The following is a 14,072-nucleotide window of genomic DNA, read 5'->3' as shown; positions in this document are numbered from 1 at the left end:
CAGCCTGTTGCTGATCATGAGACAACTATTTTATACATTTCAGGGGAAAAATTCCAACTCTTAGCAGGAATCACACATCACGATAAACTAACAATGGAAGCTTGCCAGATAACATGAAGGATAAACACAGACCACGTCATTCTTTGGCATAAGCTTCGTGGGTGGTGAGGGCACAGGAGAGCATCTTGGGGCAGGAATAACCTATTTGGCAAGTCCTGAGAGCGTAGCAGCATCATGGTTGCCTTCAAACTGAAAAAGGTTTTCCAAGATTTCAGGTTGTGTAGGTCGTAGAAAACATAGTGGGATCATCATCCTGTGTGAAAAGGGGCCTTATATACCACCAATATGAAACTACAAGGAAACCCAAACATATGTCTGTTGACTTTTCCATCAGTCTGACCTATTAGGAAAAGCAAAATAAATAAATGAATAAATTAAAAAGTAGTGTTAAATATTATAAATACTTAATCTATTAACGATTTAGTATTTCTCCCATTTGTCAGACTAAAAAGTAATGAATTTAGACATATTTCTACAGACTTTCATGTTCTGAAAGAACAATCTAATGCAAAAAAAACAACAACATTATAATTGACTTACCATTTAAAGACAAAAATACAGAGAACAGTGACAAAACAACTAATGATCCTGGACAGCTTGAACTGACTATAAATAACATATTCAGACACTGGAAGGCAAGGAAAAAAAAACTTTAAGCACATGTAAGTGAAACAAGAAAACACACGTCTTTTATCATTTTTACATAATAAAACATAATGTGCTAATGACACAAGCAATGTACAAGTTGATGTTGCCTAAACTGGTGAACTAGTGGGTCTGTTTTTTTTGGATCTGACAAACCCTTTTTGTAGCTTTGTAACAAAAACTTAGCTTTGGATTTGAAAAAGAAAGACTGAACAACATTTGGCAAGCGCAGGTGCCACCGCGAAGCACGCAGCCAAGCCTCCCACAGTAGGAGGGAAACCTGGCAGCGCACGGCGAGGCTGTGCCCACTCTTACAGGCATGACTCACTCTGTCTCTGACACCAGATGAACATCATGGGGTTGTGTTTGAATACACAGTTTTCATGCAAAAGGGACCTCCAGGCTGGCCACATGCAAGTCTATCAGTGATAGATGCATTACTGTGGGCCTCCCTGAAACATTTGTCCTTTTTATTCAGATACTGTAAATGCAATAATAATGTGGCATCACAGAAGCTATTTACAGTATATTTGTTCTGTACAGAGAGTTCAGAAAATATTGAGACCTACTTCACTTTATTTAGTTTTGTTACATCTGATGCTAAAATTGTTTAACATTTTTATGTTTTCCTCAATAATCTACACTCAGAACCCTATGATGATGAAGTAAAAATGATTTTATACAATTTTGTATATTTATTAAAAATATAACTCTGAAATATCACATTTTACTTAGTATTCAGACTTGTAACGAAGTACTGAGTGAAAGACCTTTCGTAGAAGTTACAGCCTCAAATTTATTTGGGTTTGATGCAACAAATACTGCTCACCAGGAATGATAGATTTTCTGGTATTCTTCTTTGCCATACCTTCAAAGATTAGTCCAGTTGGATGGGGGCTGTTGGTGGACAACTATTTCCAGGTTTCTCCAGAGATGTTTGATAAGGTTCAAGTGAAGTCAGTTCTGACTGGTTTACTCGGACTTTCATGTCATGTCGGAAGACAAACCTTCTGCCCAATCTGAGGTCCTGAGCTCTGTGGAACAGGTCTTCATTGAAGCGATCTCCGTTCAGTTTTCCCTCAACCCTGACCAGTCTCCTAGATCCTGCTGAAAAACACCTCCACACCATGACGCTGCTATCACCATGCTTCCCTGTTGGGATGGTGTTGGGCAAATGATGACTGATGCCTGGTTTCCTCCAGACATAATGTTTAGAACTGAGACCTAACTTCAGTCTTAGCTTCACTGAACCAGAGAATCTTGTTCTTCACAGGCTGAGTTCTTCAAGCAGCATTTGAGTGTTTTGCTCTGAAGAGAGGCTACTGTTGAGCCACTCTGCCATAAAGCCCAGATCTATGGAGGTCTACAATTCTGGTTGTCTTTTTGTAATTTTGTCCCATTGCCACACAAGATCTCTAAAGCTCAGTTATCGTTACCATATGTTTTTTTGGTTAACTCTCTCACAAAGACTGCTCAGTGTGGCTAGGTGACCAGCTCACGGATGAGCTCTTTTGAAAATTATGGAAGACATTGAGCTTGTGGAAACCTTTAGTGAAGCAGAAATGTTTTGTGCTTTCCCTGGATCTGTGCTTTGCAACAATCCTGTCTGAGTTCTCCAGGCTTTGCTGCTGAACAACACCCCAACAGTATGAAGCTGCCGCCACCATACTTCAATGTTGGGATGGTGCTGGCAGCTCCTTTGACCTCATGGTCAAATGAGCATGCGTTGAATCCTTGAAATGAAGATTCAACACAATCTGCTGGTTTCCTTAGATAGATAACTTTTACTAATTGGCTTTTTATAATATGTGAATGTTTTTGTACAGTGTCCTGAGATGACTTTTGTTGTGACTTGGTGCAATATAAATAAACTGAATTAAATTGAATTGGATTGATTTCAACTCTGATATGCAGCCAGGAGGCTTTCTATAGAGAGGCTTCTTTCATAATCTTGTACAATAATATTAATTCACCACAGGTGGACTACAATCAAAATGCAGAAACTATCTTGATCTCAGAAAAGATCAAGAGAAATAGGAGGCACCTGAACAAGATTTAAAATTTTGGTACAAAAAGGTCTGAATATTTATGGAAATGTGGTATTTGAGATCTTTTATTTTGCAATAAATTTACAAAATTGTACAAAATTTGAATTTCACTTTCCTTATGGAGTACTGAATGTAGAGTAATGAGGAAAAATGATTTACAATGATTGTAGCATAAGGATGCAACATACAAAGTGAAGTGAGTCTGAAAACTGTCGGAAGCAACTGTACTTTCATGAATGTGCACTAAACTGTCTAATGGAAATGAAAAAAAAGCTTTCTAATCACATGCATGTTTGTAACAATAAAAAAAACTGAACCGCACTATAAAATGCAACCCTAACAATAATTATATATATATATATATATATATATATATATATATATATATGACCCGAGCAGGCAGAATGAGCACAGGCTGCAGTGCAAAAAACATGATAATACTGATTTTTGCCATAGTTGAGATTTTCTTAAAAAGTAGTCTACCGCACTATAAAATGCAAAACCCTATATATATATATATATATATATATATATATATATATATATATATATATGACCCGAGCAGGCAGAATGAGCACAGGCTGCAGTGCAAAAAACATGATAATACTGATTTTTGCCATAGTTGAGATTTTCTTAAAAAGTAGTCTATAAAGTCACCGTCTAGCAAATATCAGTAACCAATTTAATCCATAATCTTCCTAATCTACTTTAACATTGACTTTCCTAACAGTATATCTTCAGAAAAAATCCTTTTAATTATAATCATTTAACTTTCTTTTGAAAATAACTATTTTTCACTGCCAGCTGCCTTAGTGCTGGGAAATCCCTTTGGATAATGTTTGGCATCACTGTGAAATTTGGGGATTTTCCTTTGTCAATATAGGGCTGGAATTCCCAAAGACATCACTCTAGACCTCTCGTAAACACAACAGAATTTTCGATAAATTTCAACAAACTATGCATCACGTTAATGCTTTAAAGATAGAGAATTTAAAAATAATAACTCTACATTGAAAAACTCTTCATTGTGACTCATTTTGTCTGCACAGGTCACATATATTAGCTACTTCTTATACATTAAAACAATAAATCAATGAGAAAATTAAAAACATTAAAAGCATTTCACTAAATCTGTGAGACACAGCTAGATGGAGTTCCATGACTGAAGAACATTCAAAGAAACATTTGGTGAGTAAGCGCATGTACCTCCTGCTCTTACCAGAGTGGTGGGGTCATTCCATTTGACATGGCAGACATGAAAAAGACAAACTTATATAAGTACCATGAGAAGTATCATGATAAGCAAAGCCCAGTTACCATATGCAAGTAACTGTGGCTTTTGTTGCACTTATGGCTATGACTCAACACTGCACAGAATAACAGCAATGAAAACATTATACTATGCCAAATAATTTGGTAAGAGCATTTTGCGGGACAAGATAGTTCAGCAGAAATGATGTTCAAAACATCCAACATACACAAATAAAATAGGAAAGAAGAGAGAGGGAACAGAAGAGGGCAATAACCTCAATTTTGGGTCAAGTTGCAACAACAAACATGAATGAGAAGCTCAACGAGTAAAGCATTGCCCCAAATGACATGAAACACACACATTTGTATTCATGCAGTACTTCTCGTACCATATTCATGTCAATGCCGTTGGTATACGTCCAGGCATGTTGGAAATACTCCTCGAGCCTCTGCCTTAATGGGTTGGGAATCTGGTGGAAGCGGATGAATTCTTTGACCCGTAGCATTTGGAGGTGATACCTGGCCGTACCTGAATACAACCTCTGGATGATGGCAGACACATTCCCAAAGATGCTGGCGTACATTAGAGCTGGTAGAGAAGCCATAAAGTTAATGGTTATGTAAGGGAAGGTACGTACACTCATACAAAATATCTACCTCAAGTGCACACAGGTGTTCCTGCCAAAATTGCCAGAATAGACCAACCTGATTTCTTGTAAGAACTTCCATTCAATGGGAATTCTGTTTGGCATGTATATCAGGGGGGTTATAATAGAAAATTTGTTATAAAAAAAACATCTTAGTTTTACTCCTTTTAAATGTTAACAACTAAGTAAATGTTACTAACTTTATAATAATAACAGATTTGTTTACATAACAGGTTTTTTAACATGCTTGGTAATACAGTAAATTCCCTTTAGCTACATACAAACTCCAGCAAACTCTTCAGGGTCAGTAAATACCTATAGGATGAAGTCAATGTCGGTGTAAACTGCAATGGCAGTAGTTTGCTAGGTTGCAACAGTTGGAGACTAGTTGGCAACTATAAAATGAGAGAAAATAGGTGACTTTTCGGTTGTAGTCTCACTGGATTCTTGGTTTTTGCGACCAAGCAACCAGCTAGACATGTGGCGGATTTGTGCAGCCAGATTTTAAAAATCATGGCCTATTTTTATGTGCACGGCTTGCAAAATTGTATTCTTGGCAATGCACATTACTTTGTTGTCCACTTCCGCCCACATCGTACCAGGCTTGGCTCTCTTGGTACCCCACCTTGGCAGCTGCTCCACATTTATGATTTAATCTAATAGAGTACACTTCAGAAATGAAAACAAGCAAATTTGGATGATTTTTAACAATTATTACTTATCATTGCTGTGGCTTGTAGACATTCAGGGCTGTAGCATGGATATTTTCTGTCATAGGACATCTCCCACAGCTCTGGTGTTCTAGAGTTTGAACCGATAACTGAGAAGGGTTCAAGGTGAGTTTGAGAGGCCCACAACAATTTTGCAACTATTTTGAGAAAAAAAATTGTTGCACAAATCAACAATAAAACTGTGCAACAACAAAAAAAAAACAAACGTTGCGAATGTCTCAAGACAAGACTTCCCCACGAATAACATTTGCCAACCAGTCGCCAACATTTGCAGCCCAGTTAGAAACTGATTTACTCACATCCAATGAGCATAACACAGATAGAAAAGATCTTCTCAGAGTTGGTGTTTGGAGAGACATTCCCAAAGCCCACACTGGTCAGACTACTGAAGGTGAAGTAGAGCGCTGTCACGTACTTGTCTTTGATGGAGGGGCCTGAGGCGGGGTCACTGTAGTTGTATTTTTTTCCTGTAGTAAAATGAAAAACATAGATCAATACTGCTCTATTGTGTCGATGTTTAACCTTAATTAAAGAACTGTTATCAGAAAGTACCTATTGACACCCCGAGATTGTCCAGCCAGCCGATCTTATGTTCCAGGTAAGGCTTCTCCACATTGCCGATTGCATACCAGATGCAAGCTAACCAATGGGCGATCAGCGCAAAGATACACATGAGCAGCATGAGAACGGCAGCACCATACTCCGAATAGCGGTCCAGCTTACGAGCAACTCGAACCAGCCGTAGCAAGCGGGCTGTCTTCAGTAGACCGATCAGAGTGGTGGTCTAGAAAACAAAGCAACACAGAAGAATCAGTTACTCATTTGAAACTATACAGGTTACACACCCTTTAAGTTGAGGTCTACTTGTAATTACGTACAATTATCTCCAAGACTATCTCCTATTATCAGTCTTTGTGTATTAAAAAAGTACCATTTTATTTCTTTCTGACATTTATCCAGGTCTAGGTAGTAAGGGAATTACTGAGCAAAGATCCCCAAACCTGTCTCTCCTCTACCACCTTCCTGGGGGATCCTGTATTGGCCTAATATAGTCTCTCTAGAGCAGTGGTGGGCAATCCTGGTCCTCGAGGGCCACTATCCTGCATGTTTTACTTGTTTCTCTGCTCCAACACACCTGATTTCAATCAATGGGTGATTAACAGGGTTCTGCAGAACATGAAGATGTTATTTAACCATCAAATAAGGTGTGTTAGAGCAAGGAAAGAAGTAAAACATGCAGGATAGTGGCCCTCAAGGACCAGGATTGCCCACCACTGCTCTAGAGTCTGCTCCAAGACCTGCTCCAAGTGGAACAAGCCAAAAGGACTTCTTTTGGGAGGCTTCCTGAGGAAATCATGACCAAATGCCCTTTATTCAGCTGTTTGTATTCATGGCCTTAATGTTTTGGTTACTGTAGTCATCATTGATTTACATCATTGCAGATTATACCCCAATCTGAACTCCTGCTCTTTTCTATCCCTATTCATTTAAAGATTTCTGAGATTCAAAGGCATTTCTTCATTAGGAAGACACTCTTTTCTCTACTAGGAGCTGGAAATGCTTTTTTAACCAGACAACCAAGGTTTTAGCTTGAGAGATAACTTTGTCCTACTCGACCACAAACACCTCAGAGGTTGCTGGAAGGCTAGGCTTGTTGAAGCTAACCTGGGACACATTGCCTGTGAAGAGCAAAGATGCATTCCTCAGCTGGCAGAAAATGTCCACAAATGTAGAAAAGGCAGAAAGACATATCGAGTGGATCAATGTAATAAAGAGTGTTCACCAATTTCCAACAGGTTTAATAAAAATTAAACAGAATAAAGACCTCACATTGCTGGGAGGAATCCTTATCTCCCTCCACCTTCCATGCCAGAGTTTTAAACTGAGATCATCTCATGTTAAGAAATGGAGTTCTAACCTTTTTGACCAATGAAAATAGCATTATGCTTACTTGATACAGCAAAAGGTCACACAGTCTGTTAGCATTCAAAATATGTGTTTAGGATGACTCTCAGCTACCACCACACCAAATTTTACCTCAATATCTGTAAAAATGTAGTTTTAGCTCTTTTGTGTTGGCTAATGCTGATTATCTGAGAGGCTATTTTCAATTAGTTTGACTTTATAAATGAATCAGTTGTAGATGTGGCCCCAATGATTCCATCCACTGGTTAATGAGATATTTTTCTAACAGACAGACACAAAACAAACACATGCACAGATATGGGCAAAAACATCATGGCCTCTGTTTTGCCTTTCAGCAGTGGGAAATAAAGATATCTGGTCTAAGAATACCCAGTTTTGCTGTAAACAGAATTTATTCCTCAGTGTGGGCGTTAAGACACTATGGCACGACTGTCTGCGGCTCTACAAATCTTTAATGTCAAAATGGACCTGGCTTTGAATCAGAATGGTAGGAAAAAAAAAAAACAACCCATGAGATAGTGGTGGGTTTATTTTGGTGATTCATCTGTTGGCTGACGATTAAAGAATTTCTGAAAATGCCTATCACTATCATTAGTTTACAAAAACTCAGCATAAGCAGCTTGGATCCTTCACTGAATTTCAGTTACAGGACAGAAAAATATGATTTAATCAGCTCTATGGCATTTGTTTGAACACACACCTTCATACAAACAGTGATAAGCCACACTCACATGGTATTTTATGCACACGTTACTTCTTGCAAGTAAATTTAAAGCACTTTAATCCATTCCCTTTGAATTCCCATTACCTGGCTGTATAACACATAGATAATGCAAGGAAAAAAAAAGATGGGGCCCAAACATACAGTACAGCCATGACACAAGTCCCAATCTATTAGTGTCATGCAATTGCAAACACAAGAATGAGCTAATTGGTGCTACCATTCTCTATCACGCCTGACAATTACCTTAATATCCTTGGGAAAATGGCTAATCCTCAGCCCCCTGCAGTAATAATGTTTCCTCACATCTGTGCTTCCTTAATTACACCTTTTGTCCACACGAGTGCAAATATGACAAAGATTATTACAAGCAGTAAAAGCAGAAATACAACAGAAAGCTGATGATTAATGTGGGCGAGTGTGTCTCTGTCGCGGTGAGGTGTACTGTAGCTGTTTCCAAAGGATCCCTTACACAACCTGTGTCCTCACACTCTAACACTGAACTCACCGCCATCACTCACCGCAGTGCATTCTGCCAGCACGTCCTGTCACTGACAACCCGCGAACAGTGAATGAATCATATAGAAACAGATGAAGCCTACATTATCTGGTGCACGTCATCTGTGAGCGTGCTTTGCCTTAGGAGTGGTGCAGCTGACTGACACTGACCGACCTGGACAGATGACACAGCAACAGAACAGCAAAAAACTTGACCATCCAGTTATCCAAAGGCTTTTAAGGTTGACGAGCAAAGCTAAAACTTCCATTGGCAACCAGTTGTATAAGAAAATTAAGGCTATGCGATATTGATTTTTGTTCAAGTCCAACAATTCATTGTTTTCTATATATCTGTGGTCAAGACACAGTCAGCAGGTCAAGTGCATACCTCTCCCAATCAACTTGTTCCAACTCCTCCTGGGGGATCCAAGACATTCCTATGCTGGAGAAGAAACATAAACCTTCAGCAACTTCTGGGTCTGCCTCAGGATCTCCTCCCAGTGTGGTGTGTCTTGAAAACCTCCAAAGGGAGTTGTCCAGAAGGCATCCTCTTCAGATGCCAGAACCACCTCAGCTGATTCTCTACAATATGGAGCAGCGGCTCTACACAAAGAATCCACCGGATGATGGAGCTCCTCAGGTTATTTCTATACCTGAGCCCAGCCACCCTATGGAAGAAACCCATATCAGCCTCTTTGATCCAGGATCTCATTTTTTGGTTATGACCAAGGATGAGGTGTTAGAAAAGAGGCTCAGACTGACTGTCAAACTTTAGACTGAGGAGGACCAGTGTGATTTTTGTCCTGATTATTGACCAGATCTTTACCCTAAGGGTTTGCTCTCAAGTCTATATGTGTTTTGTGAATAAGGAAAGGGCTTATGACTGTGTTCCTCAAGGCAATCTGATGGGGGTGCGGCAGAAGTGTGGGGTGCTGGGGTCACTTCTTAAAGCACAAAGTCAAACTTGTGCCTGGATTGGTTTGGATTTGGCCAGGGTGGTCCCTTGTCTCTGATCCTGTTTGTGATGTTCATGGACAGGATCTTGAGACGTAGTCGTAGAGAGGAAGGTGTCTGGTTGAGACACCTCAGGGTCTGTCTTCTCTGCTTTTTGAAGATGATGTGATTCTGTTGGCATCTTCGGACCATGATATTCAGCTTACACTGAGGCAGTTTGCAGCTGAGTGTGAAGCAGCTGGGATGAGAGCCAGCTACCCTAAGTCTGAGGTCATGATTCTCAAATGGAAAAAGGTGGAATTCTCCATCTGGGTTGGGGATGAGTCTTTTCCTCAAGTGGAGGAGTTCAAATATCAGGGAGTCTTATTTATGAGTGATGGTAGGATGGACTAGGAGATAGACTGATGGATCAGGGGCTCATATAATAAGGGTGTTGATCAGTCTGTTGTGATGAAAAAAAGAGCTGAGCCAAAATGCAAAGCTCTCAATTTACTGTTTAATTTAAGTTCTAACTGTCACCTGTGGTCATGAGGAATAGATCATGACTAAAAGAACAAGATTCTATCCATCATGGTACTATTAATGCAGTCATCTATAAACTTTTTATTTTTTCATCTTAACTTTGATTTCATTTTACTTTATCAAGGTTTAATAGTCTTCTCGCAGCATCAATCCTAAAAGTAACCTGGCCAAAATGAACATTTTCTGTATATTTTGGTTGGCATCAAAATTGAATTTGAATTACTTATCATCAAAACACAATTAATATTGTGAATGCCTTGTAAAAAAAGGAAATATGAAAGTACAACATACTACAGACCAAAGTAGACACTGGTTTGCAGCCCTGATTTACCACTTAAAAAAATATTAATCAAGGCTGGTTTGACTAACGATATGACTGTTACATAAAAAACTGCATAATTAAATGAAATTCAGGTAGTCCTTAAGCCAAAAAGAGACGTAAAAACAGGAACAACCTCTTTTCTTTTGAATTTTAAAATTCAGGCAAAACTAAAATAATTGTTTAAGGAACCTAAATGTATTCCTAAATATATCATAAGAACACTGTTGAACCTTGTAGCTATTCAAAGTATCATTTCAACAGAGTCCAACTGAAAGTATTGTCAGCATTATCTTAACTTGTTAGAGTTATTTTAACGTTTCTAAAATGCCTTCCTGTAACATCCGCAATATAATTTTAAATCCTTATCGTCTCATAGAACTCTCTTAATGACCAAGCTCCATTATGCCTTAAAGGTATCACAGTACCAGATTGCCCCAACAGAGAACATCACTCATACATCGTTAATTTAGTTACTGTTGAAGGTAGAGTGGAAGAAACCGGATCTGACAATGCAAGATGTAATGACTACTTTGGTCTGCAGTATGTTGTACTTTCAGAATAAAAGTTTACAAATGGAACTGTAATGATTACAGATGTGGACAATTTTGTTTTGCCCTTATGTTAAAGAAAGAAAAACCCACAAAGGTCACTGAAATAACTTGAAACTGACAAAAGTAATCAGACTTAAAATTTAATAAAAGTAAACTAATGAAAATCAGTTACTGCTTCTGTGTTTTGGTTCAACAGAATAGTTTTAAAAGCTAATGAAGCTGGCCTTCACCAAAAGGGGGTCTAACTTAATATTTGTTGCACAACCGTTTGAGTGAACCAAGTGATTTCTGTATCTCTCTCTGAGACTTCTGCACCTGTCCACAGCTATTTTGGTCCACTCCTCATGAAAAAACTGCTCCAGCTGACTCAGAATAACTCAAGAACCACTGGACAGAGCACATAAAGTTAGAAAGTAACAGAGGGACATCAACGACAAATGGAGCCAACCCAATTCAATATGGCCGCCACAAATAATCGACCTTAGCCAACACAACAATGGAGACAGCAGCTGAAAGTCATTCACAACACATACTTTGAGATGCAACACACCACACAAGATTTGTGTTTAAAGCTTTAAAACATATAAGGTGTATCAGTTTATATGCTCTCCTTTAACAAATGCTTTTTTTAAAAAAAATATCTTTAAATTTACTGTGACAACAAGAGCAGGTCCTCTATCCTCTATTCTCTATCATAAACTCTGTAAGCTGGTAAATATAGCTTGCAAATTACTAAAATTGGGGTTAACATGCCTGTTAAAAGAAGAAAAAAGAAATCAAAATTGGCCTAGAAAGGGCATTTTTTGCTATATTTTCACTGCATGCCATTATCATTGCATTTACCAATTTATTCATATGAATGTTCTCACATGGTGCCCTTTAAACTTGAAAGATTGCTAAAAATTGTCGGAATAAATAACTGTCTCAAAGGGTTAAAATTCAAGCAAATCTAATTAACTCTGTGAAGCTCCTTCAGCAACAGTAAATAACACACACTGCATCAGATTCACGGCACGTTAGAGTTAAAGAAAATTCTGTGGAAAATCAGCATTCACATTCACAATATTGAATGACTTCCAAGAAATTTACTGAAGCAGCTTAACGTTCAGGTTACATCAGTGGTCAAGTCCAGTTTTTATCATTTAAGACAACTGGCCAAGGTCAAACCATTTCTGTCCCTGCATCACTTAGAGATTTTAATCCATGCTTTTATCCTAACTCATTTCGATTTTTTGCAGTGAACTTCGTCGGGCTGAGCCAGTCGTCACTCGCTTGACTCCAGTCGTCTTTTAACTGGGGCCAGAAAACAAGAACACATTCTAGCTAAAATGTAAAAGTAGCAAAATGTTATCTAAAGGCTAAAATTAACAAAATACAAGCTAAAAGCTAAAAATTTAATAAAAAAACAAAAATAGATCAAGTATGCTTAAGTACATTTCAAAGAGAATAATGTTGATGGTATTAGCAATCCAATGTGTTTCTATGGGGAAAATCCTTGTAAAAAAAGTTAAATATTTAAAAAAGTTTAACGGTCACAAAAACAAAAAAATCATGGCAGGAGTGATTTGAATGAACTGAATTTTTTGACATTTGAATGGTTAAAATACTATGCAGTAAGAAAAGATAGAATAAAGAGAAACAGGATCACTAAAAGGAGAATGCCGAATCAGCATTTATTTCAATCCAAAATCAGGTTGAACCTCCAAAAATCTGCAATAACCACAAACCCTAAATAAATAAATAAATTACATCTGAGCAGAACATGGCACTGATAGGGAAATGAGGGAGGGGATCAGATTTCTCCTGTAGGTAAATTTATTCCCACACATTTTCTTCTGATTTGCCGGTCTGCCACGCTAAAACCCTTCACTGACAATCAAAGCAGAAATTATCACAAGAGCCTTCAACTGCTACTCTTACAGTTCAAGTAAAATCAACGAAACCTGAAGAAATATGCTGTCAGATGTGGTTTCTAAGCAACAAAAGGTGCATGATATTACAACTATAAATAGTCCAAACCGTTGAGCAAAAGCCAAAATAACACCCTAAAAATGTACACGTTATTTTCAGCTCCTGCAGCTGATTGGAGGAGCTAAAAATAACACATTTTATCATCCTCTTCGTCTCGACAGTGTGCTCAGGACACGTGTTGTACTGGGAACACACATTCTGTCACTCCACCAGTCATCTGGAAGCACGATGAGAACGTACATCATGCCATGGCGTTCCTCAATTGTCTGCTCTTTTTGCTCCAAATGCCACTCACTGAAGGCCTCGAGCAAAGCTCCTAAAATCACAAAGCTAATGGTGAACAATGAGTCAGCAAACCAACGGGCTGATATTAGGGGCTCATCCCAGTGCGAACACATCTTGTGAGATCTCGCAATATCACATGAGTTGTGCATAATGTTATTTTCAGGATTTGAATAAAACAGCTGAACTCTTTCCCTTCTCATTACGAGTTAATCTGAGTTTAAAACTCTGCCATGAAAGGCAGCTGGCAATAGGCATTTTTTCAAGGAATGCTAGGCCTTTTATTTTATTCTGAATTTGTCTTAATGTCCTGACGGAGGCCCTCCTCACACTGAATTTTACTCGCTACATCCCACGTGACCTGTTAGAACATAAATAGATTGTAGCAAATTTGGAAAAACTTTTTCGATGTGAAGGCAACCAAAATGCTGCTACAGTTTTAGTACTTGTCTAATAGGTTTTCCAGGCTATTTTCTGGATCTCTGAAATGCCTTCCTGCACTCTCACCACCCTCTATACACTCACTCTGATGCAGATTCAGCTTTCACATGACTGTTTTTCTGTTTATATATATATATATATATATATATATATATATTTATATATTTCTCGTACGTTTATTACATTATGCTGGTGTAGATTCTCAGTCATCCAGGCCATGGTGAATTCAAAAAGTTACAAAACAAAAACAACTGGACTTCTATTCTGTAGTTGAAGACGTTTCGCTTCTTATCCGAGGAGCTTTCTCAAGCTCCATTATATGTTTTTGAAAGCTGGAATCTGAGACCTCCTCCTCTGTTTAATGTTGGTTTCTCCTTTTTGACATAAATGGCTTCTTTTACCCCCCTCTCGAACCATCTGTCTTCTCAGTCCAAAATATGAACATTTTGATCCTGAAAGGAGTGTCCCTTATCCTTGAGGTGTAGGTGAACCGCTGAGTCCT

At 38.3% G+C, this 14,072-nt stretch overlaps 1 protein-coding gene across 1 annotated transcript in view; it reads right to left on the bottom strand.

Moving 5' to 3' along the window:
• Nucleotides 1-14,072, bottom strand: part of kcnh7 (potassium channel, voltage gated eag related subfamily H, member 7) — a 116,313-nt gene that overhangs the window by 26,919 nt on the left and 75,322 nt on the right. Inside the window, exons 7-9 of the mRNA XM_037973870.1 lie at nt 5,935-6,166; nt 5,682-5,849; nt 4,385-4,593 (exon numbers count right to left, since the gene is read on the bottom strand). Of these exons, the coding sequence (XP_037829798.1) occupies nt 4,385-4,593; nt 5,682-5,849; nt 5,935-6,166 (609 nt within the window). The remainder of the gene's footprint in view (nt 1-4,384; nt 4,594-5,681; nt 5,850-5,934; nt 6,167-14,072) is intronic.

This window comes from Kryptolebias marmoratus, linkage group LG23 (genome assembly GCF_001649575.2).
Source record: "Kryptolebias marmoratus isolate JLee-2015 linkage group LG23, ASM164957v2, whole genome shotgun sequence".
Classification (NCBI taxonomy): domain Eukaryota; kingdom Metazoa; phylum Chordata; class Actinopteri; order Cyprinodontiformes; family Rivulidae; genus Kryptolebias; species Kryptolebias marmoratus.
The sequence above is the reverse complement of the archived record's forward strand: the minus strand, read 5'-3'. Positions and strand labels throughout refer to the sequence as shown.